Source organism: Heloderma suspectum, chromosome 2, assembly GCF_057233095.1.
Source record: "Heloderma suspectum isolate Gila_16-S chromosome 2, 16-S_ref, whole genome shotgun sequence".
In the NCBI taxonomy this organism is placed as follows: domain Eukaryota; kingdom Metazoa; phylum Chordata; class Lepidosauria; order Squamata; family Helodermatidae; genus Heloderma; species Heloderma suspectum.
Genome location: NC_139459.1, coordinates 277,048,717 through 277,074,360, shown reverse-complemented (window position 1 = coordinate 277,074,360; position 25,644 = coordinate 277,048,717). Strand labels below are relative to the sequence as shown.

Here is a 25,644-nt window from a genome sequence, read left to right as displayed (position 1 = left end):
TTGATGTTCTAAGAATGATAAGGTTCATAATTCGTTTGTTTACTGGTTAAACATATACCACACCTTTCCATGAATAATGACCAATGCAGCTAAATTTAATGTAAATGCTACGAGCGAGGTATTTGCACTATCTTCCCTAGTGAAGCAGCAAATGAGGCAGCTCTGGCTCCTCCTGTCTGTTGTTCTCGAAGTTCCATCACCCGGTGTACCTGCTGGGCTGCACATTTGGGAGGAGGGGAAACGCTCTGACTATCTCAGGGAATTTAAAAGGACAGTGTATATTTGCAGGCAGCAATTGGGCAATCCTAACTAGCAATGTCTGATGAAGATTTAGAAACCTCAGGGTTAGGCATTTAGTGATTATGGAGAGTGGGGACACCAGTCCACAAGACACCCCCCCAAGGCCTTGCTGAGCCCCCCCCCCGTAGCTGCACTGGGAAAGGCAAGGGGCATATGGACCTGGTTCCTGGGGAATCTTGCCTCCAAGGTGCACTAGGCTCCTTGAAGCAAGGTTTCCAGAGGCTCTGTGTGCCCCTCAACTTTCGTGATGCGAAAGGTGAAAGGCATGCAGAGCTATATTCCTTGTGAGCCCCTGCTTCAAGGAACTAGAAGCAGCGGCTCCTGAAGGAGCAGCTCACAGCACCCAAGAGGTTTCTGGGTGGCAATATGGCCCTCGGACCAAAAAAAGCTTTCCCATCATTGGATTAAGGAGTGAGGATATCCATCCTGAGCAGCTCTTTCTCTCCCCTCCATCCTTGCTACACACCCACACGGTCATTAGATGCCCCACAAATTCCATGCCCTTGTTTCTCTTTGTGCCTTCCCATTATTTCATCAGCACCTTCATTTCTCGAAAATGTCTATGCATAAGACTTGCATTGTTACTATGAGAACAGAATGTATACAATAGTGGCTGTAGAACAGCATGATAGAAGTGTGACAGCTAATCAAGGTTCTTTGCAGAGTGTTCTCCAAACTCACTCACTTGATGTCCAACCTCTTCATATGAGTCCCAACATGGTTGATTGTTCTGGGTTGTTTAACTGCTGAACAACCCAGAGTTCCAGGTTCAGCTGTCACAATAACAACCCAGGCTGTTGACTGAAAATGGAAGCATACAGGAGACAGCACACTTGCTTGCTCCTGCCCGGACCCGACAATTCCTGGGTTAATGAAGATTCAGAAACAACACAGGAGTTGTTGTTACATGTGAACCAGGCCACAGAGATCAATAATTTGGGCATAGAGTAAAACATTGGAACTTGGACACACTACTGTTTCCAAGAGCACTACACTCTGGCAGTTCAAATGTGTGCATTTGTGTATGAGATGAGGCACACAATGTGTGAAATAGGGCTGAAACCTAATCACATCCTTAAATCACAGCTGAAAGGGAATTAGACTACACAGCCTCAATCATATCTACTAGACAGAGAGTGGCAAATGTACAATAACCTAGCAATCATATGCTATGGTATAAAACTGAAAATAATCACTCTGTCAACAAACCAGAGTAACACATCTGAGGGGTACTTGGAGCCAGCACCAATGCTCTCACGAGGGTTTCACTACCAGCAGAAGATTGAAAGGAGAGTCACACACACCTATCCTATCTTATGGCACCTTAAAGAATAACAGACTTCTAAGTGTTCGTAGACTAAAGCGCAGGTCATTAGATACAGACTTCCTGTGCCCTAGTCCACGAAATCCTGTATCACAACTATTTATTTAGTATGCAAGGTGCCCTAAGAGCCTACTTTTTGTTGTAACAAGCCCAGCTAGCCCTCTGCAATTGAAGTCGGTGGCAACCGGAAACTTCGACTTGCACACGGAGTGGAGGGGAAGGATTCATGATCGGCTTTTGAGCAGGAGATAGAGAAAGAGAAGGGGCGCTCGCTTCTCTCTCTTCGCACGCGGTGGAGAAAGAGTATCGGCAACCGGTCCTAATCCTGTAGTCACACATGAGGAGGGGTGGGTGAGGGCGGGTGACATCGACAGGCCCAAGAATGTTGCAGGCGAACATACTAAGGTGAGCGGGCCTGGGAAGGAAGAGTACAAGGAGACAAGAACCCTCGGCCCACAAGAGCAAGACGGAACCACCCCCGCCTCACCTGCCTCCTTCCCCACCGGCAAGGCTGAAGCGTCCCCGTTGCTACCCGCTTCGTCCGCCATCTTCTTCCAGCGTCGCCGCCCCCGAGGTGTCCGTCTTCTCCCTCAGCTCCGAGATACCGCGAGAGGCTCCGATCTCAAAGGCACGTCGCGAGAGCTCCTCCCCATAACCCGGGAATCGAAAAGCTCGGGATAGCCAGTAGAATGCCACATACTCTCGCGATATTTGGTTTCGACGCGTGAGGAAAACCACGCGACAACAGCGGTGCCTCCTAGGCGTCCATGTCTTTTAAGGGCACGCGAGTACTAGGGGCGGTTCCTACGGACACGGAACTAGGCAGGGCTGTAGGCGCCACCGGGGGAGCTTAATTACGGTGCGTTCCGACGTTCAGGCTATATAGGTCGCGTAACCCACAACGTGTGAAACAGCTACACAAGTTTTCTCATGGCATGGACGAGTTGTAAAAAGCGACCTGTATTGTGCTAAATATCCCGAATTGACCATCCCGTGTCAATTTTTAATTAGGGCGCCTGTTAGTGGGAGCTCTGTTTAAACTATCCCCCGACGTTCCCAAAACGGCACAAGTTAATACAATTCTATGCTCCCAATTCAAAACGCCTAGAGAAGGTAGGTAATAAACATTTTAAATGAATAAAACCGAAAACAAAAACCTAGTTTTACTCCAGTTCATGTGAAACAATGGCCAGAATCCTCAGGGCACAACCAGAAGGGGCAGTCATACAGTAAACCACCACCATTCTCTTTATCACTGAGGGTTGAATGAAATCTTAGAAGAAAAACCCCTCCAAAGAGCTATGTCGGACTGCAGCAATCAATGGCTGCTAGTCCTGATGGCTATATGCTACCTCCAGTATCAGAGGCAGTATGCCTATATACACCAGTTGATGGGGAACATGAGCAGGAAGGTGCTATTGCACTCAGGTCCCACTTGTGGGCTTCCCACAGGCAGCTGATTGGCCACTGTAGGAACAAAATGCTGGGCTAGATGAACCCTTGATCTGATCTAACAGGGCTCATGTTCTTCACACTGAACATATCTAGTCTGGCTTGTAACATAATCCCAGCATCATCTTACTAGGGAGAAACCCCTAAACTAACCCTAAACAGGAGAAGCCAGGACCCACCCAAGATATTTTGCTGTCAGAACAGGAAATGCCACCCTGTCCCCTCAAGTCAAGGTAAATAGAACACAAAGGCAGTCAAGTTATTTTGGCCCCCAAGGCAGAAAATCTCATAAGCACCTCTCCCCTTTCCTGGGAGTGAAAATACAACAATGATAATCATTTCCTGCCTTGTCATGATGCCCCAAATCAGCTGTACAATGCAGCCACCTCTGGCTCTAACATGTGTATGTGCACATACGCATATGCCTGTCTTTAAAGGACACACACCCATTTGTCAAAAGAGATGGAAGGACAAGGGGGCATTTGATTTCAGAAGAAAAAATCAAAAAAGCAGAAAGGGTGTAGAAGGGAGGCAGTAGGAGTATTATTATTATTGATTCATTTCCATACCACCCAGTAGCCAAAGCTGTCTTGGCAGTTCACAGAAATACACACCACAATACAAGATAATAAAAACATAATATAAAATCTCTAATGTACAAAATTTAAAACAATTTCAACAGGTAAAACAGTTACAATACAATAGTGGTAGAAACAACTGACATGAATGCCCCATCATATGCCTGGCACCAAAAAGATGAGAGTGTTGGCATCAGGCAGACCTCAGTGGGGAGAGCATTCCATAATTGGGGGTATAGAAGCATGTGTGGGCAAAAAACCAGGTAGTCTAGCGGGACCAGATGGCTCCTATACCTTTATTTCACCAAGTGCCATTTTTCTCCACCTACATGAAAGCAACACCTTTCAAAATAAACTTTTGTACAGTGCCATAATAAATTTGTGAGTTGTTAAGGTGCCAGAAGACTTTGTGGCTTTTGAACAGAAGAGAACAAGAATCCCCTATCCTCCTTCCACATCTGTTCACCTTTCTCTAGTCTAGCACAAACCCCTGCTGCCAAGGAGAACCATGTACCCACTAGAGTCTGGCCATGTGGATCATGAAAAAGGCAGGTGCGCTCCAGAAAAATGAATGCAGAGCCAAGGAGCTCCAGACACACTCAAGCAAGCCACTGCCAAGCCACCCACTCATACATTACCATGTGAGCAAATCCACTTCTCTTTCATCCCAAGGTTAGGGGCCTGGGGCAGCTTGGAGAAAGAACAGGTGAGGAAGACCTCTGGGACTCCATTTGGCATGTCAGCAGCCAGTGCACCTGCTCTTCCACCTGCCAGAAACCTCACTGCCTACAATGGCCCAGGGCACAAGCACAGCTGCCCGGTAGCAATCAGCTGCACTGCACCTCTCTACAGTCAGGCACACTCCAAGAAAGCCAGATGACATTGGTGATGCTGTTAGGCAATTTTGGATTCTGGACTTTTACCGCCTTCCCCTCCACCCTTTAGATTATCACTTCACTTACTTCAAATGACAGGTACCACCCCCCCCCACCCAGTTCCACAGTTGCTACATTCCCAGTATGTTAGAACAAAATAATAATAATAGCAACCCTGGGAAATATATAAAAATGACTCCTTGGATGTGCAGATTTTAACATTTTAAATTCAACTCATTATAGCACATCAGCATGGCTGCAGGAATAAAATGGGCTTTCCTTCTGCTGCCCTGAAGCTAAGTGCACTTACTCAGAAGTAGGTAATATTTTGTTGTAGAATGGAATTTTATAGGTATATAAACTAAAAATGTTAAAATGTTAAAAGAGTTTCCGTGACCAAATAAATACGTTTCCCCATGGAAAGTTTGGCTGATCATGACATTATTTCGTTAGGAAGACTGAATTGCACTTATGTACCACTGAAGGAAAGGCATTCTGAATATGCTTCAGGGTATAATTCTTATTACTTCACATATTATAGTCTGTAAACATCTCACAGCATCCCGCTACTATATTTTTTCAGTGCCTTCATCTATCCCCGGTCCACAGCTTCCTTCTTTCCATCTTACCCTCTTTCTCAGGTTGCACTACTATGCACATTTACCTCAGAGAAAGTCCTATTGAACTCAGTGGGACTTACTTCTGAGTAGACATACACAGGATTGCGCTGTAACTTTGTTTTTAAGGTACCACAAGAGTCTGTCCTTACCACACACACTAGCTTTGCCACAGAAACAATGTGCTTGAACAAAAGGGTTTGATCAAAATAAGCAGGGCTAGAGAAGAATTGTGGCAGTGCTCCTAGCAGTGCCAAGCAACCTGTGAACTTGCAGGCCTGTAGCCATCCCCCTCCCTTTTCCCTGGATAGAGAAAGGCCCTGCCTTCTCTTTCTCCTCCAGTGGGATACCTCTACCGTAGTGGTAGCATCAAGCAAACCTGCGAGAGAGCTTGCAGCAAAGGGGGAATAAGCCCCAACTGCCATTTGTCTTCCAACGGAGATCACTCGTAGGACTCAATCCTGCACATGTTTAGACAGAAAAAAGCCCTACAACTCCCAGCAAGCCATACTGACTGAGGCACGCGGGGAGCTGTAGGATTTTTTTTCTGTCTAAACATGCATAGGATTGCACCCTTAAATTCCTACATGCACACCTTCCCTCTCCAAACTCCTACAACCCATCAGCCCCAACATTCCTAAGCACAGGTAGACTCATTTACTCACTCTCCAGTTGAAGCAGCAGCTCCAAGAGCTCACTAATATGGTAGAAGGATAGATTATTCACAGACATTAAGGCGGAGCAGCCAAAAAGCCCCGTGACTTCCTGGATTGTTTTGGCGGGTGAGAGAGCGGGAACAGCAGCAGGCACAGCCTGCTGATTTGAAGGGGGGGGGAGCGCTGAAAGGAACCCCCAGCTACCTGCCTTCACCCAAGATGACGCTAAAGGCTTCACTTGGGATCCCGCGGAAAGAGCAGCTCACATGACCATCGCCCCCAGCGCGCACGCGCGCGCACCTTTTCCATCTCAGCTGTGGGAAGCGAAGCTATTGGCGCCAACTTGAGTGTGGGCAAAAGACCCGCTCCCTGTCGCATCTGTGTGTGAGTCCCAGCAAGAGGCAGCAGGGTCGCCGACTTGTCGTTGCCCGCCTGGTGGGGTCGGCGTGGGAGGGGGCGGGGCACCGGCCCGGTGGGGGAGAGGCTGGGGCCGGTGAGTAGTTCTGTCCATGCCCAGCCCCACCCACGGAGGTGCTTCCCTCGTGGGGCCCGTATGACCTTCCTCCCCTCCAATGCTTCTGGGGGGGGGGGGGCTCTCTCCCTAGGACACTCTGTTCCCCGCCGCCGCCACCTCACCTCAGGGTCTCTTCCTCGGTCTGGCTGCCCAAATATAGTGAGGCTCGTGAGCCCAGCGCTTCGTTGGAGCCCGGGGCGCCCACCCGCTTCGCCCAAAATAGAGAAGGGTCGCCAGTGGGCCCCGAGCGGAAACAGAATCTCTGGCTGGTCTGCGCTCGTGTTCTTAGCAGCCGTTTGATGTGCAGAAAACGACCAAGGAAGCTTTTCGTAGCGTGGAGGTCAACACTGCCTGCACGTCAGGCTGCTGTTAACAGCACAGTTGCAGGGGCCTTTTCAAAAGCTGGCAACCTGAGAGTAGAATCTGGCATTCCTTCCCTTTCGTTTAATATGCACACTCCTCTGGATAGATCTTCCTTCTTGTAGCTCAGGTGCCTGTTCTTAGATGATATAGGCCCCTTTAAGACTGTGGCCAGACACAGTCTTAAAGAGGGCAGGGCTCCTCCACTTTTAAGAGTTGTGTAGAAGAGAAAATTCAGTGACAGCTGCTGACATTCCCTTTTCTTTACAACCATTACAGGGTGAAGGACCCTTGTCCTCTGTTGCACCTGGCTGAACGACTGCAGCCTGGCAAAGTAATCCTGTGTGCATTGAAGAATTGGGTATTTCTTCAGAATGTAGTGTGTAAAAAGAGCCCTCAGAGTGGTGCACAGGTGCTTGCAATTAGCACATTTCCACAGAAGGTTTTGCCATGTTTTGTAAGTTGTTACTCAGGTGTTGCTTTTTCCTGGGATACAGATATTTTGCTTTGAGGTAGCACATCTGTTGCAGGGAACCTGCGTATTAATCCCCCCCATTGTGTCATATAACGCTGAGTGCTTTTTGAATAACAGTGACAAAATTCTTCTATGGTCCCACACCGCATTATCGCGTGTACTTTTTAAAAGCTAGATTTTATTTTTATTATTGTTTTCTGAATCTTTAGAGGCTGAGTGTGCTCCCAACTGTACTAAAGATCAGACGCATTCATCTAGCCCTTTAAACAAATGTCTTCCCAGTGACAAATGCCAGAAAGGCTATCTTCTTTCGCTGACCCCCTCCCCTCTGACCATAATCACCTTTGTATTTCACAAGCCTTTTCCTTAATTTAGATTTTCTTTTAAGGATAAATATTTATACTCTCTAGTATTGTGGTGGTGCACATCTAAAGTATTCTTTTTTTTTTTTAAGTGGGCTTTGTTCAGTTTGCTTAGCTACTTGTAATATCATAAGTAAGACCGGCAAAATATATCTGCACTACATGAAAACAAGGAATACAGAACAGCATGGCTGTATTCTTGCAAAAAGTTGTATTTAACTTAGCAAGGCATCATCCCACTTTGCATCTGTTTTCTACCATTGGAACTGGAAATGGTGCTACAAGAGGCCTGTAGGATGATTGCACAAAAGGGGAAAAAAAGGAATTGGCATACTGTTAGACTTGGGTGCTTTCTGATGGAGGGCTCCTAGTGCTACCAATCAGAAGGGCTTTGTGGAGCTATTCCATCTTTTCTGGATGGATTCTCCACTGTAAATAAAAGGTGGAAGAAGTGGGAAAACAAGGGACGACTACAAGTTGAAGATGATGTCTGGGTCCTCCCCCTCCCCCCTTCAGTGAATGAGGCAGGGTGACGGTGTGATAAAAGCCTCTTCTGGAAGTACCCTCCTGTATTCCAACAAAATAGCGGTTGGTTTTGCAGGAATTTAAGTTCATATTTCTCTTAATCCGTTTCCTTTAAACATGGGAGAGCCCCATTTTGGTCAGGGAGAAAAATAAGGGTTTGGATATTCCTTGCAAAATGAAAAGAAGCAGTGCTTTATGGAAAGCTCTGGATCATTTTGCAAAGGGGGAGATGTCTCTGGAAAACTGGAAATGGTTGAATGTCTCTTTTGTGGAGCTGTATGGTATGTCTGTTGCAGAATAGGAATACTCTCAAATAAGGTATGTTTCCTAATAATTATGTACTTCTTAAAAGAGTAGGATAGTTTATAAAGTGTGTCTTGGAGTGAGGCTCCTTGATGGTCTCTGGCAATCATTAGACTCGGTTGCAAGCAGATTTGAAACACGAGAACTGCATTGTGATGTTTAGGAAACTTTGAGGGGCAGCCAGGGCCAGTGTGAAGAATGAGCTTCACATAAAGGATTTCCTGGCAAACCAGGTCCTTGAAATCTGGTTTTGTTGGACAAAGTTCAGTTTGTTCAACTTGGGGAGGTGCACAAGTTATTTGGAGGATTAAGGCTAAGAATGTGCTCTTTAAATCTGTGTCCATCCTGGCTTATAAGACCTGCCAGAGGACAGCAGGCAAATTGGGCGGTGGAGATTGTTAGTGGGCTGGTTTGCATGACACAACAGCCCATCATGGGTTATTTAATCCCCCATGACCCATGGTGTGTGTCAGCTGCCATTTTGAATATTCAAGCCGTGATCGCATAACCCCCAATGGCTGGGCTCACATAACACAACAGCCCCTGATCAGGGTCTGCATATTCAAATTGTGCCTGGCATGTGCTCACCATGCCATAAACAACCCATGGTGAGCCCCAGAGTGTTGTGCAAACTGGGTCAATGCCTCCTTGAAAGGGTGTCATGTCCCAGTTTCTCTAAAGGAGGCCATGGTAAGACCTTTGTTGAAGAAAACTTTGCTGGCTCCCATCACCCTTGAATTATCAGCCAATTTCTAATCTTTTTTTTAAGCAAGGTCTTGGAGTAAGTAGTGGCCTTGCAAATCCAGGTTTTCTTGGATGAAACTGATTATCAGGATCCTTTTCAATCTAGGTTCAGGTCTGGTTTGGTTATAGAAACAGCCTTGGTACATCAGAGGATCCACAGGGGATTGTACATCCCTGCTGGTTCTGCTGAACCTCTCAGGAGTGTGCTGGATCAGACCAAGGGTCTAACTAGTCCAGCATTCTGTTCACATAGTGGCAAACCAGCTGTCCATGGGAAACACACAAGCAGGACATGAGTGCAATAGCACCCTCCCGCCCATGTTACTCAGCAACTGGTGTACGTAGGCATTCTGCCTCTGATACTGGAGGTAGCATATAGCCATTGGCACTAGTAGCCATTGATGACCTTATGCATGAATTTGTCCAATCCCCTTTTAAAGCCATCCAAATTGGTGGCCATCACTACATTGTGTGGAAGTAAATTCCATAGTTTATGTGCTGTGTGAAGACGTCCGTCCTTTTATCTCTCCTGAATCTCCCACCAATCAGCTTCATGGGATGACCCCAGGTTCTAGCATTATGAGAGAGGGAGAAAAATGTCTCCCTATCCACTTTCTCCACACCATGCATAATTTTGTACACCTCTAGTGTTTCTCCCCTTATTTGCCTTCTTTCTAAGCGAAACAATCCCTGATGTTGTAACCTTTCCTGATAGGGGAGTCGCTGAACCCTCTTGATCATTTTAGTTGCTTTTTTAGTATCATCCCACAACATTCATGGTATCATTGTGGGATGATACCCTGGGTTTGCATGAATGTGCCAGCATGCTATTCACAGTGGCTCGAGCACTCCCACTTGGCTTCTGCCAGCGAGAGCAGCCAAACAACCAAGGGATGTCCAAAAATGGAACGCTGGCTGGTCTCTCCCACCAACAAGCCAGAGTTAGAGCCCAGGCTTCCAGTTTGCTTTTGAGTCCAACTCAAGGTACTATTTCTTACTTATAAAGCCTTAAACAGCTGGAGGCTAGGATATCTGAAAGAGTGCCTCCTCATGTGTGAGGCTGCTGGAAATTTGCATTAATCATCTAAGGCCCTGTTATGTGTCCCAACAGGGCTGCTGACTAGAACATCATGCTGGTTCCAGATACTGCAAGGGAAATATAACACTGATGTGGAGACATTCCATGTGATTGGGCTAAGGGCTGATTCAGCAACAGAATAGCTGCAGCCCCAGAGGCAGACTTCATTATTGGGGCATGAGTTTTCAAAGGCAACAGCCTGAAGCCAGATATGTCTTTTTTTGTACAAGCAACCCATTTTAAACCTAAACACATTTTCTTGGAAATAAGTTCCTTTGATTTCAGTGAAACTTTCAAGGTATGCTTAGATTCACAGTCATTGCAGAAAAAAGGATTTGTCTGATGCATACAGTGATGCAGAATCTGATGCATCTGCAGCTCTGCACTTCAGAATTCTTATTCTCACTTTGCTGCTACTTGTTCTTTGAACCTGTGCATGCAACTTCTTTCATGAGCATCACATATCTGCTCCACATTTGGGAGACCCTATGGAATTAATCATTACTTGTAACTGCTGAGTGCATATAAAAGTTGATCCATTGGATTTTACTAGCTTTACGTCAATGATGTGGTCCACCCGTCTTGTTTTTCCTTTTGTATTTGACAGCAGGCAACAGTCATACAGAAAAGACTTTACAGGAGCGTGTCCCTGCGAAAGGCTCTTAAGAGTCTCATTAACCTTGAACAATCAGCACAATGAACAATTACATTTTAAAGTGTAAGAGTGTATTTATCCTTTTTGAAAAATTGGTAGCATAATTATGTATTACTACCCAGATTCTTTATAGTGTTTTCAGAAAAGCGGGTTAAATAAACCCAGTTTTCTAGGGCTGGTGTAAATTAGTGTTTGCAAAGCATGTTAAAACTCACAATGGAAGATGTTGAGGGCAGCTCTATGTGTTATGTTTGACCACTAATAAATGCAATAATGAGGACCTCGTCTATCGTGCTGGTTATCAGCGACATATTTATCATTCCTGAGGTTGGGGTAGCAGTTTTAGAAATTGCCAGCCTGTAGCTTGAACCTCTCAGAAACTCATTTGGAGATGAGAGTCATTCATTTTTGGCTCCGTGTTTGAGCATTTTAAGCTGTCACAGCTTGGCAGGTCTAGTGGCTGCAGTGTCAAGATTGTGAATTATCCTGCTCGTAATTGTTTTCTGATTCATCAAAGTGATAGATGATGATGATGAGAGAAAATGGCAAATAATCATAAAGGGGGAATTTTCAAGGATACCCCAGAAAGTGCATGTTCTGAAATGAAGCACACATGGGTTTGGTTATTAATGGGTCACCTTGACTGTCTGTGGTTAGAGAGAGAAATGTTCTTAAGAATCCCACTGAAAAAACAGATGACTGGAAAACCAGCCTGTGAGCCAACATATAGAATTAATTGCAAGTAATTAATTCTTTGACCTGTTCCATTTCACTGAAACCAAATACTGCACTTAGTTAATAGCAGATTCCCAGAGAGAGAGAGAGAGAGAAGAAAGCAAAACAACATTTTCAGTTCTTCTTGCCTTGCCTTGGTCTCTTTAATTTATGTTGTTAAGAGGTATCAGCCTCTTTGGTTTCAGAGCTGCACAGAGAGTTGTGTGGTTAAATCTTTACGCATCCCTTTGAAAATGTAGCAGATAAGTGAGTCATCCTACCTCCAGTTAGTGTTTCTTAGCAATCCCTTATCTAATGTGATCTTTCAGGCAGAAGATATATTGCACAATCTGAGGGACTTGAGTGCTGGTGTGAATGTTGTATTTTTGGCAGGCTTGCAAGTGCTTTTCCCCAATGTATTTCAGAGGCATACTAAGATATACAAAGTGATCTACTGAATGTGAGGTAACAACGCTGCTGAATTTTACTGAATTGTCTTCTGAATAGTCTTTGCCTATTGTTCTAACGGGCATAACTGGTATACATTGGAAATTTTTTTCTCCCCCTTCAACTGATGGAAATTTCAGAGCAACATTGGTTGTCTTAATTTCAAAGTGAAAGCACTGGAGACTTATTTATTTTGTTCATTTTTTATTTATTATTACATTTATATCCTTTCTTTTTTCCTCCAATGAACCAGGTAGCTTACATGGTCCTCTTCCTCTTATCCTCACAACAACCCTGTGAGGTAGGTTAGGCTGAGAGTCAGTGACTGGCCCGAAGTCACTTAGTGAGCTTCATGGCTGAGTAGGGACTAGAACCCAGATCTTCTGAGCCCCAGTCCAGCACTCTAACCACTATACCACACAGAATTAGAGGGAATTTGTAGAAATCTGTGTATTTTTTATTTTTATTAAGAGTATTTATATATATTGAGGGCCACGGTGGCTTAGTGGTTAAGACGCTGAACTGCAGATGGGAAGGTCGGCAGGACAGCAGTTTGAGACCCGAGTGCCGCGTGACCTAGCAGTTCGAAAGCAAGAAATTGCAAGTAGATAAATAGGTACCGCCTCGGTGGGAAAAGTAACAGCGTTTCGTGCACCTCGGTGTTCAGTCATGCCGGCCACATGACCACGGAAGCGTCTTTGGACAGCACTAGCTCTTCGGCTTAGAAATGGGGATGAGCACCGCACCCTAGAGTCGGACACGACTGGTTGGGGACACCTTTACCTTTTATTTATATATCACTTTCCTGCCCATTGGGGCCCTTAAACCAATGTGCAATAAAATCACAACATAAAACCAAAAACAGTACATTCTTTAAAAACAGACAAATCATAATTTTAAAAGCCAAAGGCCTGGCAAAACAGTTTTTACTTCCTGTCTAAAACTCAGTAGGGGTGGAGCAAGCCTGACCTCCCCTGGGAGGAAGTTCCACACTTGTGGTTCTGCTACAGCGCATAAACAAATATAACACTTCAGACAGAAGGATAATCTTACTCCTTCTGAGGATGCAGGAACCAGTGCAGGTAGTGCCAGAGATGTAACATTTCTGAAAATTGTGAAGCCATGAAAAAGACACAGAAGTTTAGGGAAAAATGGAAATATATTCAATATTTTTGTATCAAACCTAAACTTAATTTACTTCTATAACAACATCATCGTATATAACTTTGCATATAAAAGTGTACTATTTGGCATATTTATGAAATTTATAGAGCAATCCTAGAGAAGACCTTTTCTATTTAGTGGAGCTTACTCCCAGGTAAACACACAGAGATTGCCGCCTCAAGAGAAGAAATGTCTTAGTTTGTACAAGCAAAGTTGTGATTATTATTATTATATTTATTTATATCCTGCCTTTTTCCCAATACTGGGACTGAAGGCGGCTTTACAGCGTTAAAACTTATACAATTAAAACGTATAAATAGCAATATAAATACCAGTGTACAAAAGTTAAAAACATAATTAAATCATCAATATTAAAATTGTAAAAATATCAAAACATTAAAAGACAACCACCACCACAAAAATAGTATCCATACATCATATTTTCACAGGTCCAGACTAGTTATCCCCAAAGGCCTGCTGGAACAAAAAAGTTTTTACATGCCTATGAAAGCATATCAAGGAGGGTGCCACTTTCGCCTCCCTAGGAAGGGAGTTCCAGAGCCTTGGGGCAGCCACCGAGAAGGCCCTCTCCCGCATTCCCACCAGGCGTGCCTGTGATGGTGATGGGATGGCAAGAAGGGCTGGATATTGAATATATCCAATAATAAATAGATTGTCAGGCAGCACCAGCATTGGGCATATTGGGAATGTGGTAGGGTGCACAAGCAGCTCCTCTTTGCCAGTACAGTCATTTTTTTCCCCTTTGGGACTGGGTTGTTTGAGTCCATATCGGAACTTAGCCAGTAGACTAGAAGACCCTGACCATCTTAATGGTCATGATGCAGTCTGATCAGTTACCTGGGCTAAGTGAACTAGGGAATGGCCTTCTCACCACTACATCCTTTCTGCATTCTTTTGGCTTACTATTGTGGTGCCATCTCTGAGAAAGGACTTGGAGCGAGAGAAGTGCTATCAGACTGCTTGATTGTGTTGTGATCAGTTTGCATGCGCAACCGATTGCCAGAAAAGCTTTGGAGAATGTGAAGGAAAAGCATTTGCCAGGTTGCTGCTTCTCTCAGTTGGCCAAGGGCCCTAATCCACTTTCCTGGCTGTGCTTTCACTGATAAAGCTTGTTATGTAGTTCTCTTGCTATGTATAGTCTGGCACGGAAAGACATTGCCGAAAGCACTAGCTCTAATTGCACTTGCACCTGCCCTCCCCTCTGTTTCTTGTAACTCTTAGCATTTGTTGCGCTAATAATCAGCAAGTTTTCTCCTGTCTGCAGAATGTCCTTTCTGGAATGGGCTTGTCCCAGCAGAGGGCACTCTGAGTATGCCGTTTGGTGGGTAGCTTAGGCTGTGAAAGGAAATCCAAGTGTCCTTGACTTTTCTCTCAAATTGTCATTTAGTCTTTTTGCTGTTCTTATAACCTTTACCCTATTCCTACTGTGTACCTCCAAGCTGTTGCTTTGAGAGCACATCTTTTGAAAATTGCTGCTCCTATCCTATGCCTAATTGAATATGAAAGCTGACAACTGCTTCTGATGCTTTGGTTTTCCCTTCTGGAGTGCTGAGCCTAGCATGATCCACTGTCCCTCTCTGTTTGTTCTGCATCAGCAGTGGAGCAGGGTTGAGGCTAATAGGGGTTTGGGATGGAAGGCTGATGTTAAATGTATAACTTTGGGCAAGCCTGAAATGAGCTTTTTTTTTTTTTTTACTCATTGCTTTGGAATATGCTGTTAGTCTGTGTTTTCCAGTTTTTTCTACACTTAATCAGCTGTATAAGGTATTCTTAATTGGATGAGCAGGGATTTATGAATGTGTCTTGTAACTCTCAAGTCTGTGAGCCTATGTGATAAGAATGGGATGTCTAGGATGTTTTGCCTCAAAGTAATAAGGCAGCAATCTATTAGGGGAGAAATAAACCAGGATCAGCCAAATAGCTTTAAATCTTTCTGTTTGTTCCAGTGGAAAGGATGCCAAAGAAGAAGCGGAAAACTGCAGATGGGTCTGATACCCAAGGGCAAGATCAGGGAGAAAAGGAGTCAAAGGGAATGTCAGATGCCATACCAAAGCACAGTTTTTTGGATGCATGTATTGTCATATCTGACAGTGATGGAGAGGTGAGTGGTCAAGAACATAAACAATGCAAATTCTGACAGGGGGGCTATTTATATACCAGAGTATTTATTTTATTTTTTACGTGAGATTTTATTTTGAAATAAAGTTGAAAATACAGGCAAAAAAATGGAAGAACATCACACAACAAGATCACTAATTAAGAGAAAAGAGAAAAATGAAATTCACTGATTACTATCCATGGTATATCTATTGGGAGAGTTTGGATGTCTGAATCATAATAAAAAATATGCATTTGGAATGCAGCCAGAAGCTTGAAGGGCTTCTACATTGGAGATAAGTTAAATAGAAACCATGGTGCCATAACATCTTTTTAAAAATTGGAATTGCTTGCTTGTGGAGTGGTAGTACAATCCTGTGCATGTCTACTCAGAAGTAAGTCCCATTGAGTTCAGTGAGACTTATTCATAGGTAATAGGAGAGTCTGTATAGGATTGCAGTCTACCTTTGTACATCACCATGGTATCCCAAATGTATCAATCCACTGTATTTCTATAGGAGAGTCAGTTCTGCCTGTCTATCTGGAGGTAGGTAGCTGAACTTTTGGCACAGTAGTCCATTACTTCTACAGAAAGTGTTTTTAGGATTGCTTGATTTCTGTCCAAATGATCATCTGTGGCATCTAAGACATACCAGAGTAGGCTTTTGACACTGGCAATAAACTTTCCCCCTTCCCAATTTCTCACTCCATCCTTTTTGTTTTTGTAAATACCATTCATTCATTCATTCATTCATTCATTTTCATTCCACACAACACACACAGCATCCCAAGGGCTCGGGGCACCATGTTTAAGAACCAGATGGAGTGCATTAAGATAATATAGCTGCATACTACTAGGGGTAGAAATTGCCGTCTCATGTAATTTGATAGGACTAGTCCTAATCTGTATATGTCAAAATAAACACCTTGAATTCTGCCCAGAAAGCAGTTGAAAGCCACACTTACAGTACTGAGGCAAAATACCTCTGTTAAGAGGGGTATGTCTTCTGCATCAGCTGTAGTCTCTCAGCATTCATCAGGGCTTCAGATACAACTTACTACAGTAGTTCTGCTTTGAGCTTAGGAAGGGATGAATGAAGGCAAACATGTACAAATCAGCCAAATAGGGTTGTGGTGAAGGATAGAGAAAAGTGATTCTAGCTACCACAACCATCTGAAGTTCTCCACGCATAGCAGTTTATGATTTTATAAATTTATTTTAATAGATTTTTATACCACCCTTGAGCAAAGCTTCTATAATGGTTTAAGAAAACCCAACGTGCATGTGACTCCTGAAAATGCTCCCATGTTGTGAGAATTACATGGGAGTGCAGAGATATGTATGTGAAAAATACATATCTCTGCACAAAAATACAGGAGAATGAGCTTCGTAGCCCCATCGAGAGCATCTGGATCAAAATAAATGGAGCAAAGAATAAAAGGAGCCTGGTGGTCAGAGTCTACTACCGGCCACCCAATCAAGGAGAAGATGAGGATGAAACTTTTGAAAAGCAAATAGCCAATGTGTCAAGGAAGCATGATGTGGTAGTAATGGGGGACTTCAATTTCCCCGATATTTGTTGGGAGACAAATTCTGCAAAACATGGCCCCTCCAGGAAATTCCTGACTTGTGTGGTGGATAACTTCCTCCTACAGAAAGTAGAAGAAGGAACTAGAGGATCGGCTATCCTTGACTTGATCCTAACCAACAGAGATGACTTAGTGGATAAAGTAGCAGTTACAGGAACTCTGGGGGAAAGCGACCATGTTGTACTTGAGTTCTTGGTTCTAAGGGAAGCAAAAGCCGAGTGTAGTCAAACGCGTACCCTGGATTTTAGGAAAGCTGATTTTAAAAAATCAGAACAGGTAAGGTCCCATGGCAAGTGACGCTAACGAGAAAAGGAGTCCAAGATGGGTGGGAGGTTTTGAAAAAGGAAATTCTCAAGGCATAATTACAAACAATTCCAACAAGAAGAAAAGGTGGAAGACAACAGAAGAAGCCAGTGTGGCTTCACAAAAAGCTTAGAGACGACCTGAAAACAAAAAAGGACACATACAGGAAGTGGAAAGAAGGCCAAGCAACAAAGGAAGAGTACAGGCAGGTAGCACAGAATTGCAGGGATGGCGTCAGGAAGGCTAAAGCTGAGAACGAGGTGAGGTTAGCGAAGGATGCTAAAAACAACAAAAAGGCTTTCTTCAGCTAAGTGCATAGTAAAAGGCAGAGGAAAGAAATGGTTGTTCAGCTATTAAATAAGGATGGCAAAACAATAACATGACAAAGAAAAGGCAGAGGTGCTCAATTCCTACTTTGGCTCAGTCTTCTCCCAAAAGAAGGTCTATGACCCCACTGGCAAAGGCGAAATACAGGCTGAAGGGGCAGGATTGCAGCTTGAGATCGATAGGCATATGGTCAAGGAACACCTAATTACTTTGAATGAGTTCAAATCACCGGGGCCAGATGAACTGCATCCTAGAGTAATACAAGAACTAGCAGAAGAACTCTCAGAACCACTGTCTATTCTCTTTGAGAAATCATGGAGGACGGGGGAAGTGCCAGATGACTGGAGGAGGGCTAATGTTGTCCCTATCTTCAAAAAGGGTAAGAAGGAGGAACCTGGGAACTACAGACCAGTCAGTCTGACATCAATCCCTGGGAAAATTCTGGAGCAGATTATAAAGCAATCCATCTGTAAGCACCTTGAAAACAATGCAGCGATTACTCAAAGCCAACGTGGATTTGTCAAAAACAAGTCCTATCAGACGAATCTGATCTCATTTTTTGATCAAGTAACCTCCCTTGTGGACCTTGGGAATGCTGTAGACATCATATACCTCAACTTCAGCAAAGCTTTCGACAAAGTGCCCCCTGATATTCTGATGAGCAAACTAGCTCAAAGTGGGCTAGATGAAACAATGATCTGGTAGATCCACAGTTGGCTACAGAATCGGACTCAAAGAATGCTTATCAATGGAACCTTCTCAAACTGGGGAGAGGTAACGAGTGGGGCACCACAGGGCTCAGTCCTGGGCCCAGTGCTCTTCAACGTTGTTATTAATGACTTGGAGGAGGAGGTGCAGGGAATGCTGATCAGATTTGCAGATGACACAAAATTGGGCGGGATAGCTAATACTTTGGAAGACCGAAACAAAATTCAAAGTGATCTTGATAGACTGGAGTGCTGGGCAGAAAACAACAGAATGACATTTAATAAGGATAAATGCCAAGTTCTGCACCTAGGAAAAAGAAACCAAATGCACAGTTACAAGATGGGAGATACGTGGCTCAACAACACTACAAGCGAGAAGGATCTTGGAATTGTTGTCGATCACAAGCTGAATATGAGCCAACAGTGTGATGTGGGTGCAAAAAAGGCCAATGCTCTTTTGGGCTGCATTAATAGAAGCATAGCTTCCAAATCCTGGGAAGTACTAGTTCCCCTCTACTCAGCACTGGTTAGGCCTCATCTGGAGTACTGTGTCCAGTTCTGGGTACCACACTTTAAGAAGGATGCAGACAAACTGGAGAGGGTTCAGAGGAGTGCAACAAAGATGATCAGGGGACTGGAAACAAAGCCCTATGAAGAGAGACTGAAAGAATTGGACATGTTTAGCCTTGAGAAGAGAAGACTGAGGGGAGATATGACAGCGCTCTTCAAGTACTTGAAAGGTTGCCACAGAGAGGAAGGCCAGGATCTCTTCTTGATCATCCCAGAGTGCAGGACATGGAATCATGGGCTCATGTTACAGGAAGCCAGATTCGGGCTGAACATCAGGAAAAACTTCCTGACTGTTAGAGTAATATGACAGTGGAACCAATTACCTAGGGACATGGTGGGCTCTCCCACACTGGAGGCGTTCAAGATGACGCTGGATCTGTCAGGGATGTTCTGACTTGGATTCCTGCATTGAGCAGGGGGTTGGACGCGATGGCCTTGTAGGCCCCTTCCAACCCTACTATTCTATGATTCTATGATTCTATGAATTTGTCCTGAAAGCTGCTGAAAGAGAAGGGTAGGTGTAAAGTGTTCTGATGACACTCAGTTCATTCCAAAGGCAACTGATTGTGGTGTCCACTTGTATAAAATATGCTCTAGAGATGGCAGCAACTACAGAAATCTCAACTGCCACAGCCTCTGTAAAGTATTGTTCAGCTCAACTTTTTGAGGAGAGGTAGAAATGAACCTTTCTAGAGAGAGGATCTATCTAGTGTGACAAATTTGTATGTAACTGTCAGGACACAAATGTCGAGCTGTGGGATGTTTCATAGAATTCAGTAATGGAGACTATTAACAGTTAAATCAGTGCTGATAGCTGCATTATTTATACAAGTTCAGAGGTTTCCAATTGCATTACTGAATCTCAGGAAAGCCGGAGTCCTCATGACCTGAACCTAAGTCATGCCAAAATGACTTGCAGAGGAACTAACTGCCCTGTGCTTTTAAAAAATGATGGTAAGGTTTTTGCTTCCCTACTGATTGTAGATTTTGCACCTGGGTTCTTTAGTGGCCAGTTTTGATAAAGACATGGCTATTATGTGGAAAGACTAAAAAAGAAACCCACACAGATGTTAAACAGAGGGGGGAAAAAACCTTTACAGTTGATGATATTGGAAGTTACGTCTGCACACTTACTGGAGACCTTCCCTGCTGGCAAACTCCTTTAAAGAACTAGATCATATACAGTGATTATTCCTTTGTACTAAACCCCCAGCTCGGCAAATATGCTAAGCAAACTTCTGATTTGTGCTGTGTTACCGATCTTCATGCTGAAACCTGCAAGGAAAGAAGAAACCAATATCTTCAAGAGAGTCTACTGTACATGGGAGATCAGGACCTAGCTGCAATTATTTATCTCATCGTGTATGCATTTGAAAGCAGCGAAACAAAACAAGTCCTAAAATACACTATAAGGATGTTAGACACTTTGGCTAGACTGTATGTTCAGGCCGATAAACAATAAATTCTGGTGGCATAATCGCTCATATTACAGAAGAGGATATGCACAGGGAGGCCATTAAAGAGCCAATTAGGTTCTGTTTAAGTGAAAACAGTTCACAGCTAGTTGAGTAAGTGGATTTATTCTGTTTGCTCTGTTTTGAGATCTGGGGCTATAACCTTGCCTTCTCATTTTCTCTTCTGCAAAAAATCTGTTTCCAGGGAATTGTGAAAAATGTGTCTGACTCTTGAAACACTTCCTCAGACTTTCAAGGCATGCGATACAAAATTCAGGTCCTGAATTCCATTCTTGTTGCTATATCATAAAAAGCATGTAATAGTCTGGATAAATGGCAGTTTTAGAGAGGTGTAGATTCTCAGTTCATCTGGCAGTTGTTTGGATGTGGTTCCTTATGATTCACAGATTTTTAAAGGCACACTCAGAAATCAGATTCTTTCTTTGGCAACCTCCTGACAGATATCTTTAGAACAAGCCTCCAATACTCCTCCTGGGCCAGGATGTTTTGTAGCAGTTGCAGCTGGAAAGTCTCCAACATTTCATTTTTGATGATCTCTGGCAGACTGAGTCTCCCTGGTATTTCTAAGTCACGCTTTATTGTCAAACTCCCCTGTGCTATTTTGCAAACTTTTTTTTGCACAGGGCTTTGTTGTAGCATCTGCTAAGGCTAATCTGGAGAAATTTTTCTGCTCAGTAGCCTGTCTAATCAATGCTGATTATTTACATAGCACAAGTTGAAGATAAAAGTAGCCTGAGCCTAACTGTGCATTTGTGATTGGCCCCTTTATCAGCTCTTTACTATTGTTGATTGAAAGGTATGGTTTTCTTTCTCAGTAGTATGTGTGGAGATTGGGAAGTGATATTAAACTGGATTCGTTCAGACAACAAGATAATCCACACCCAAGGGTTGAGTATGGGTTGTCATTGAACCGTGGGTTGTTGTTGAAACGTGGGTTATTGTGTTGTCTGAACCCAGCCACGATAAGAAACCATGGTTTGTTAACCATGAATACCCCACAGTTCACAACCTAACAACAAACCATGAGTTCTTTTCATGGATTGTTCGTGGTTAACAAAGCATGGTTTGTTAGCTTGGCTGGGTTCAGACAACACGATAATCCATGGTTCAACAACAACTTATGGTTCAACAACAACCCACACTCAATCCATACTCAAACCTTGGCTGTGGGTTATCGTGTTGTCTGAACCCAGTCATATTTATTACATTTGTATCCAACCTTCCTCCAGTGATCTCAGGGTGCTAGCCTGTGAAGTAGGTTAAACTGAGGGATAGCAACTCACCCAAGGCCATCTAATGGGCTTCACAACCAAGTGAGGATTTGAACTGGAGTGTTCCACAATGAAGCCCAGCACTGGCCCAGTTTCAATGTCGCGATGGCCCATGGTTAACAAACCATGGGTTGTTGAAAATGCACCAGAAGCGAGTGTGCTGGTTCCCACCTGTTGAGTGCCAAGTCTCCAGATGTCTTTGTAGTCACACAAGAAGGACAGTGTCTTGGTAAATAGCTTTTATTATGCAAATCACCACCAGATCAACAGCTCTTCAGGTTACAGACTTAACCCACATCCAGCAACACAAAGCTACATTCTCTAGTCAGTTTTGCACAATACTTATTAGACTATAAGAAGTTCCCTTTCTTGAATGCAGTATGCTAGGATGTTGCGACGAAACTGGCGCTTGCCAGCACTAGGAAACCTGAGTGGCTGTTCCAAACCCACCCTCAAGGAGGCTCTTCCTCTAGGAACCCCTTTTGAGTAGCCAACCTTTTAGACCGCCTCCCCTCCCAAAGTTGCTTCTCCCTCCTCACCTGACATCTGATCCTTGGGTCCGTCACTCCTAACTCCTCCCTCCCCCACCGTAAGATCTGGCATTCCCATGGTGGATGGAGAAGTCTCTGCCTGGCTTTGATCCAACTGATTAGCTGGCATCTGGAAAGACTCCTCTCTGCCACTGTCTCTCTGCTCTATCTCCTGTGGCCTTGGTAGCTCCCCCACCTCTTCGCCCTCTTCCTCATCTGACTCAGACTCTGTTCCCATGTATTCTCTGGGTGCTTCTGCAAAGATGTGGAGCCCAGCCCTTGCACCGCCACGTGAAGCTAAACAACTTGGGGACCTCCCATCCCTGGCTTGTTTATCATGATGTCCAAACCTAAAACCCTGGCTTGTTGGGGGACAAATAGCCCAGAGACTTCCTGGTTTAGACATCACAATAAACAAAGGTTTATTGTGATGTCTGAACCAGGTTTATCACAACAGGAATTGTTGGCCCAGAACTAGCACAGCGGCTCACTTCTGCTGCATTTTCAACAGCCCATGGCTAACAAACTATGGGTTGTTGATGACATGCAAACGTTCTGACCAGTGCACCACACTGGCTGTCACCATAAGTGCTAGAATGGGATAATTTTCTGAAAAACTAGCAACAGCTTGAATCTAGCCTTGCAGTAGAACTAGATGGTTAAGAAATTGTGAGAATACCAGCAGAAGACTGCTGTTGAAGGAAGGTGGGAGAAGAGAAAGAAGAATTGCAGTAGAGCAATGAATGAACATAATTCAAGCAAAGCCAGGCAACCAGTTTCTTTAGGGGTATGGTATTGGGTTGCATTTACTTGCATTCCTGCAGCTGCATTTAGTCACTTGCTCTGTCAGCATTACACCCATTATCCCCATGCAGTTCAGTTGCTTTTGGCCACTGGACTGTCCTGAAGTCCAGCTTTCTCCTCGGTCCTTCATCCTTAACAACAACAACAACAACAACAAAGCACCAACAGTCTGTAGCAAGAATGACCAAAGTATGTGTCATTCCAGAATTACGACTGAATCTGTGCAATTGCCAGGGTATAATTGAGGAAATGAGAGAAAAAAGGCAACCATATAGTGAAAAATGCAATTGCATCTGCTTCCTTCTGTAGTTTTACATTTTTCATTAGGGGGATCAAGTGAGCTGAGTCTGAACATCTTTGCGAATATAAGAAAGAACATATGAAAGCTGCCTTACACTGGGTCAGACTGTTGACCCATCTAGTTTGGTACAGTCTATTCCAACTTACAGTGGTTCTCCAAGGTCTCAAGGAGATGTATTCCCCTACTCTGCTAGCTCAGAACCTTTTAACTGGAGATGCCAGGGATTGAACCTTGAATATTTTGCATGCCCATTTTTCTTTTTGAACAAGAAGGATGGTAGTCCCAATGCCAGATTTCAGTCCACTCTCATTTTTGGAGCACAGAATTGGAAGAGGGGGAAATAAGTCAATATACTTTTTATCACTACAAGTCAATATAATTTTTACCCCCATACCATAACACTCCTCTATGTCTATGCTAGTTTGCCATATTTATTTACTTAATTTTCTGTACCACCCTTCAACAGTGTTTGCAGGGTGGTTTATATTTTTCTGTGCTCCAAAAAGGTGCATGAACAGAAATCTGGCATCAGGACTATCATCCAACAATAAAATCGTAATGTCATAAAAATACATCAGAATCATAAGGAAATGGTTTAAACAATTTACAAGGCTTGGGAGAAAAAAATGGTTTTCACCTAGCATCTAAAAGACAACAAGACTGGCACCAGGTGAGCCCTGGTGGCAAAAGAATTCCCCTCAGATGGGGACTCACGTTGATGTGGGTGCAGGTGTTCGGCCCTGCCTTTAAGAACGATCATTACTCCATTAACTGTACCTACCTGAAAAATATCCAATGGTCGAGGTACAATAACTATCTGAATTTTTCTGCCTTCAACTGTTTCCTCCTTGAGAGTTTTTCTTCTTTCAACAAAAGTCCACTATGTCCTGTCAGTTGCTTTTCTGCTTGAGCAACTTTAGAAAAAAACGTAAACGGTTGTCATCTTCCAACTCCACTATTAGCCTTTTCTAATAAGACTTATTTTCCAAACCTCTCTCTTCTCTTGTTTTCTCTCCCAAGTGTATTCCATGCTAAAATCTGACTAGTATGGAATAGAGTGCAACAATGACTTCCTGTCTTATGGAAGCAGTAAAATTCAGTTAGTATAAGTTGCCTTTTGGGTATATCAGCATCACAGCATGTTTATTTAGACTATAGTTCCCTAGAACTGAGCAGATTTTTCTAAGTGGAGCAATTATCTAACCAATTACCTTCTTTTTTATTAATAGGGTATTGATTTTTCTCTTGTACATATAATTATGTTTGTCCTAGGTGAATTTTGAGTTCTGCTCTTCAATTTCTCAATGTGTTAAGAACGCTTTGATGTCAGACCAGTACATTTATATTTTTGCACTTGTGGCAGTAAAGCCCCTGACTACACATTGGCTGAGCTGGTGAGGGAACAAGGAATGTTCAGGGAACTATATCAGTTGTACTCCGTCTTCTGTGAGGGAGAGGAAAGCTGTCAGTCTGGCTGGGGTTAAAATCTCACATGGACAGGCTGAGGACTCAGGTGGTGTTAGGACTTTGGGACAGGGAGCCTAGGGTCTAGGAAGCTGAAGGAAGGATTGTAGAGGACAGAATAGATTGAAAAAGAGAAACCTGAAAGAAGGGTAGGTGGTTTGAAGAAAAGGGCAGAGGAGACAGGACATTGATTCTGACCCTTTCTTGCATCAGAGAGAGGGACTTGCAGAAGGTCAAGAAGGGCAATAAGCATATACAGGATGAGGAAAGCTATACAGGATGAGGAAAGTAGACAAGAATGCTAGGGAGGATGTTCAAGAGACATGGCAGCTAAAATTAATGGTTGCTAGGTTAGTATATGTTACCTTTTGGGCACGGGGAAGTCTGCCAGTTGTGACTTCTGTCACTGCAGCATTGTGACCTGTCAACCTTAAGGGGGGCAACAGGGAGCAAAAAATGGGATAGAAAGAGGTAGAGTACAGCCATATGAGATCTCAATTGGCTTTGTACTATTTAAAAATTAGATATACAATGTTCTACTTCACCTAAAGAGCTTGATCCATTCAGATTCTGTAGTTTTGTATTTCCTCCTTCTACTCTTAACAGCAAGCCATTATCAGGGTTACAACAGGGTTATATGTGAGCCAGTTAACAGTAATATGCAGTCCCTATTTTCCTAATGTGTTTATGAGAATGTAAGGTGGGAAACATACCAAATGTCTTAATATAATCAAAGCAGGTTGTACGAACTTCATGAACAGCCTAGTAAATAAAAACCTTATTAAAAAATAGAGTTAGGTCACGTGTGTGTGTGTGTGTATTCAGGCAAATCAATTTAGCCTTCTTTTCAACACTCGAGTTTTATCAAGAAGTTCACAAATGGACTGTTTTGTTATTGGCTATAGTAACTTGACAGGTGTTAACCATTCCAGAGACTCCCAGATGGTTCTTTATGGCATGTCTGTAGCAGAGAGAAGCTACTGCTGCTTGATGCCGTGAGGGTGGGATGGTTTGAATTGCTACACAGTCTTTCTCTTTGAT

General features: G+C 43.6%; 2 protein-coding genes across 17 annotated transcripts in view; one reads left to right on the top strand and one right to left on the bottom strand.

Annotated features, from left to right (window-relative positions):
* ZNF346 (zinc finger protein 346) overlaps nucleotides 1–6,103 on the bottom strand; it is a 28,414-nt gene extending 22,311 nt beyond the window's left edge. For 2 of the 7 annotated variants that reach the window (XM_084839377.1, XM_084839375.1), the window contains exon 1: nucleotides 2,112–2,200. In XM_084839377.1, coding sequence (XP_084695503.1) covers nucleotides 2,112–2,172 — 61 coding nt within the window. In that variant the 5' untranslated portion in view covers nucleotides 2,173–2,200. Of the gene's footprint in view, nucleotides 1–1,757; nucleotides 1,950–2,111; nucleotides 2,201–5,811 lie in introns of those variants that run through there. The other 5 variants (XM_084839378.1, XM_084839380.1, XM_084839376.1 and 2 more) reach the window with 4 other exon arrangements.
* Nucleotides 6,093–25,644, top strand: part of UIMC1 (ubiquitin interaction motif containing 1) — a 94,008-nt gene continuing 74,456 nt past the window's right edge. For 2 of the 10 annotated variants that reach the window (XM_084839366.1, XM_084839372.1), the window contains exons 1-3: nucleotides 6,101–6,186; nucleotides 6,956–7,088; nucleotides 15,111–15,265. In XM_084839366.1, the coding sequence (XP_084695492.1) occupies nucleotides 15,119–15,265 (147 nt within the window). In that variant the 5' untranslated portion in view covers nucleotides 6,101–6,186; nucleotides 6,956–7,088; nucleotides 15,111–15,118. Of the gene's footprint in view, nucleotides 6,296–6,955; nucleotides 7,134–10,770; nucleotides 10,882–15,110; nucleotides 15,266–25,644 lie in introns of those variants that run through there. The other 8 variants (XM_084839368.1, XM_084839369.1, XM_084839365.1 and 5 more) reach the window with 7 other exon arrangements.